Below are 5,477 nucleotides of genomic sequence, written 5' to 3'. Positions count from 1 at the left end.
ATTTAATAAGTGATGCTCAACACGTGAAATATTTAATTAAAATGACATATGAAATACAGGGCTATGATATTTAATTTATAAACGTTTAATTATATTTCAAAAATTTTCCTTATATGAGATTCCATATGAGAGTTACTATGTTTACTTTAATATTATATTAAAATATTAATTATTTTAAAAGTTTAAGTTAATAAAAACAATAAATTTATTAACATTTTGATAATAATAACCGTAACTGAAAAAAAAAAAAAAAAAAAAAAACTCGAACCAAAATATGTCATGAATAAAAATGAAAGCGAAAGTCGCAGGTATTCTGTAAATGAAAACATGTCTTTAATTAATTAAACTTTAAAAAAAAAAAAAAAAAAAAAAAAAAAAAAATCCATGTCTTTTAGGTTCACCATAGAAATAAAAAAGGGGGCCAACTTTCATTTCTCACCATGGATTCCTCCTCCAGATAAATACCTAATAAACCTTCTTCACCCTTCCATCAAAGGCTTCTCTCTCTCTCTCCTTCTCCCCGTTCGCAAGCATGCAACCAGGAGATGGGACTGAGAGAATTTTGCAATTTAATCTCATTGCTTTAGTTATTGTAGGACTGCTCATCAGCACTTCATGGGCAGAAGACAGGCTTTTCGATCCATCCAAGTTGAAAATGTTTGTAGATGAGCTTCCGGATATGCCCAAAATCCTAGGCTTTGATGTTGTGTCTGGTGTTCCCAAATCCAAGGCACTCAAGATTGGCATGTTCGAGAAGAAATGGGTAAGAGGCAAAGCCTTTTCCATTTTTTTAGTTCAGTCCCAAGTGTTTGTTAATTTGCTGATGCTGTTAATTAAGGCTCTGTTTGTTTGTTTGTTCGTTTGGTTCTTTCCTTGTGAGTTGTTTTGTTGCTCTGAGGTAGTTGTTAGTAGTTACTGATATAACTGTAAACTGTTGTTCCAGCCCACATATGGAATTAATGGTTCATAAAACTTTTACAATTAAGCAAGCTCTATGAAGCTCTGATGAATCAGTCACTTTTTCTCCCATGTCAGTCTCCCCCAATATTTCCCATTAACTTCCCTAACTGGCAACAGCCAAACAATTGCTGTCCATGCAACCGGCCTGGCCTCTGATCTTCTCTCGGCCATTTGAAAAGCTACTTTTAAGGAACTCCAAAATATCCCACGGCTCATAATGAAAGTCTGCAGTCTGCATGTTGGTTCTTCCGCTTTACAGTGCATGATGTTTTTTTGTCTGCGTACGCTTTTCAACTTTACATCAATTATTTAAATTTAAATTATATATTTCATTTAGCTGAGGAGCCTCTTTCCCTGTCCCTTGCTGCTTCTGAACAAACAAATTTACCCCCATAAATTCTGCTTTATTTAATCCAGTTTTGAGCTCAATTTAATTGGAGTTTGTCGTTCTATTCTATGCATCACATGAAAAGAATCAGATGCCTACAAAAAAAAAAAGTCATTGTAATCGGTGGTGGTGGTGGTTATTTGCTTTTGCTTTGCAGAAATTCCATCGAGATCTTCCTCCCACGCCGGTTTTTGCCTACGGTGTATCCAAGCACGCGGCGACTGTTCCTGGTCCAACAATCGAGGCCCTCCATGGCATCGACACCTATGTGACGTGGCATAATCACCTCCCTAAAAAACACATACTTCCGTGGGACCCCACCATCCCAACAGCCACTCCGGCTGATAAGAAGGGTATTCCTACGGTGGTTCATCTCCACGGCGGTATCGATGAGCCTGAGAGTGATGGGCATGCAAACTCATGGTTCACAGCTGGATTCAAAGCGAGAGGGACCACGTGGACCAAGAAAAAGTATCACTACCACAACCAACAACACCCTGGAAATTTGTGGTATCACGATCATGCCATGGGATTAACGAGGGTCAATCTCCTTGCTGGCTTGATTGGGGCCTACGTAATCCGTCACCCTGAAGTGGAGGCCCCACTTGGACTCCCTCAAGGTGATGAGTTCGATCGACCGTTGGTCGTATTTGATCGTAGCTTTCGCTCCGATGGTTCCCTGTACATGAATTCCACTGGAAACAATCCCTCCATACACCCCCAGTGGCAGCCAGAGTATTTTGGTGACGCTATCGTAGTGAATGGGAAAGCCTGGCCACGTATGACAGTACGACGTCGTAAATACAGGTTCCGTATCATCAATGCAAGCAACGCTCGATTCTTCAGGTTCTTCTTTACCAACGGCCTGGGATTCATCCACGTGGGATCTGACTCGGCTTACCTTAATGAACCGGTGATGACCAATGCTATTTTACTGGGCCCATCCGAGATTGCTGACGTGGTTGTTGACTTTTCAAAGTCAAAGAATGGCATTGCTATTCTGGCCAACGACGCACCCTACCCGTACCCATCCGGCGACCCCGTTAACGAGGCCAACAGCAAAGTCCTCAAGTTTATCATCCTTAGACGTCATGAGGTTGACACGTGGCGAGTACCCAAGAAGCTGATGGAATATCCGCGTCCAAATTTATCCGGTGCATCGTTCACTCGATACATCGCTATGTACGAGTACACGAGCGACATCGATGAACCAACTCATCTATACTTGAATGGGAAGCCGTACGAGGCACCCGCGACGGAGACCCCGAAAGTGGGGGCCACGGAGGTGTGGAACATAATCAATCTAACGGAGGATAATCATCCTTTGCACATTCATCTGGGGCTGTTTGTGGCGTTGGATCAGACGGAGCTGGTGAATGCGGATGAGTTCAAAAGTTGCATGACAAAACTCAACGATGCGATTAAGTGCCAGATAAGCAAGTACGCACGTGGCAAGAAGATAGAGGTGCCAGCATACGAGAAGGGGTGGAAGAACGTGTTCAAGATGAGACCCGGAGCAGTGACAAGGATTCTAGTGAGGTTTTCTTACATTCACTCAAACGCATCCTACCCTTTTGATGCAACTTCGCAGCCCGGTTACGTGTACCATTGCCACGTAAGTATTTCGTATCATATATATATATATATAAACTCGGTAATTCAAGTAAATGCAGGGCGTAAAATATAATTTTTATAATCCATTTAATGGTTGAGAAATATCACATGGCCGGTAGAATTCAGGAAATCGATGATAAAAGAACAAAAATTGCTCTTTCCTATGAAATGTTGCGGTCACGGGTCTCCAACAAGTTTCTGAAAAGTAGTCCTTTGACTGTAAGTTTTTGTCCTTTGCCTGCATTATGAAAAAAGCTTCTCAGATATGTCCTTTGCCTGCATTTTTGTCCATTTGATTCCAAAGTTCATCTCTGCTAATAGTTGATACGTGTTAATACGTATGTCAAAGTTAATGTGTGTTGTAATCAATTTTTTGAAATAGGAAACTAATTAAGTGAAACAAAGAAGATTTATTTGGTGGTTAGGAGTTTATTTTATTGCATTTAAGGGTATACATGATGACATGTAGTAAATATATTAAACGTCATTTAAAAATTTTAGTGGCATTGTATCATGTACATTCTTAAATGCAATAAAATAAAATAGTGAAGTCTTATCTATCTTATAACAAAATTGGCCTTCAAATTAATTTGCAGATATTGGATCATGAAGACAATGCGATGATGAGGCCCTTGAAATTCTCCAATTGAGAATACCCAGAGATTTGACTTAGAGAGAGCCTATTGTAAGTTCATTTCACCATGATTTGGATTTGCTATGATATCTTTTAATTTTTTTTTAAGTAGCAATTGCCCTTTTCGTTATTTAACATTTTCTTCCTCTTTTTGCAGGATCATAATTCAAATCTGAATTATCAATAAATTAAATAACCCTGCTTCGTGGTTTTGTGATTGATTGGAAGTGTCTTATTGCGACCCGGCATAAAACAAAATTGTTAGAAATTATATTTTTATCTTATAATTATTTATTAATGTTGATGTGGGAGTCCTGATTACAATGTCAGAATTGTGAAATAATTATGAGATAAAAATGTAATTTTTAGCATTAATCTTTTTTAAAATAGAAGATGAGATTGGCAATATTACAAGTCAAAACAAGTTTTATGCATATTAATTTAGATACTTCTACAGTTCTGTCAATCTAGAGCATGCATTACTAATGTATGATCACAATTATAGCACGTCATCAATTCTATTCAGAAAGAAATTAAACCCCTTTTTTTGTTTTGGAGATGGTTGGCCACCCTAAAAAAAAAGGAAATCGCGACCTTTCCTTAATAAATAATGAACAGTTTCGATTTACAGAATTGCTGAGGATGTGAATATTGTGCATAGATGTCTATGATGGAACTGTCAAGCTCTGCAATTTGTAATAGAGGAATGCAAAGAAGAAGGAATAATAAGAAGATGAGCAGAAGAACAAGAAGAAATGCAAAGAGATTGAAACAGGTTGAGAGAAGAAGAGAGGATCAAAGTTTTTATTCTTTGTATAATCAACCTGATTACAATAATCAAACAAAACTATTTATATACTTGGCTATAAGCATAACAGATTCTAACAACTAACTTCAACTCTACAAGAAACGAAAAGTTTTTTGTACAGTTTAGTTAATTCATTTACACACGTGTAGCCAACTCTCAATTGAGTTGTCTGATACTCCCCCTAAAGATAGATGATAAATGTCTTTGACAAACATCTTGGACAGCAAATGATTGAAGTCTTTGAAGCCAAGTCCTTTGGTGAAAATGTCTACCAACTGATGTTGAGAATGAACATATAATGTCTTGATAAGGCCGAGTTGAATTTTCTCTCTAATGAGATGGCTATTAATCTCAATATGCTTAGTTCTTTCATGATAGACATGATTTGCTACAATATGCAAAGCAGATTGACTGTCATAAAATAACAAAGCAACCTTTGGATGTGGAATGTGAAAGGTGAAAGTATTTAAGTAAGGAGGATAACTACATCAATTCACAGCAAGTAGACGCCATTGCTCGATATTTTGCCACAGTAGATAGGGGTGTAAACGAGCCGAGCTTGAGCGAGCTTCCCTTGTTCAGGCATGGCTCATTTAAATTTTACTCGAGCTCGAGCTCAAGGGTGAGCCAAAAAAATCGAGCTCGAGCTAATAATAAGTCGAGCTGAGCCAGCTCGCGAGTTGGCTCTTATATTTAATGTTTTTGTTTTTTTTTTAAAAAATTTAACTTCAAGTACCCTTAAACGGCTTAAGAAGTTAGTTTGCATATGAGTATTTGCATAACCTGACTAGTCGAGTATGGAGCCTAAGTCAATACAGCAAGACATTTGGTTTCAAAGAGAGAGGATATGCATCCTTTTATAGATAAGCAAACTTGGAAATTAATGTTTTCTTAACAATGTGGGACAAGTTAACAGGTTGCATTTAGACTGCATTGGGACAACGCCCCCTACAAAAAACTATTTTTTCAACGTCTCTCTCTCAATCCCCCTCATCACCAGTTACAGCGCATCTTCCACCTGAACTCTCATTTCCCACTCTCTCACTCTCGCTCATCAAACAGGTAGTGATAGT

The 5,477-nt window shown here is 38.2% G+C and overlaps 1 protein-coding gene across 1 annotated transcript; it reads left to right on the top strand.

Moving 5' to 3' along the window:
* Nucleotides 1-420: 420 nt before the first annotated feature.
* On the top strand, nucleotides 421-3,815 carry LOC132179114 (multicopper oxidase LPR1-like). Its single transcript, XM_059591757.1, has 4 exons — nucleotides 421-763; nucleotides 1,506-2,963; nucleotides 3,559-3,647; nucleotides 3,754-3,815. Exons 1-3 carry the CDS (start codon nucleotides 533-535, stop codon nucleotides 3,610-3,612), a joined length of 1,743 nt encoding a protein of 580 aa, XP_059447740.1. The 5' UTR covers nucleotides 421-532; the 3' UTR covers nucleotides 3,613-3,647; nucleotides 3,754-3,815.
* The last annotated feature ends 1,662 nt before the right edge of the window (nucleotides 3,816-5,477 follow it).

The sequence above is a fragment of the Corylus avellana genome, chromosome ca4 (genome assembly GCF_901000735.1).
Source record: "Corylus avellana chromosome ca4, CavTom2PMs-1.0".
In the NCBI taxonomy this organism is placed as follows: domain Eukaryota; kingdom Viridiplantae; phylum Streptophyta; class Magnoliopsida; order Fagales; family Betulaceae; genus Corylus; species Corylus avellana.
The sequence above is the reverse complement of the archived record's forward strand: the minus strand, read 5'-3'. Positions and strand labels throughout refer to the sequence as shown.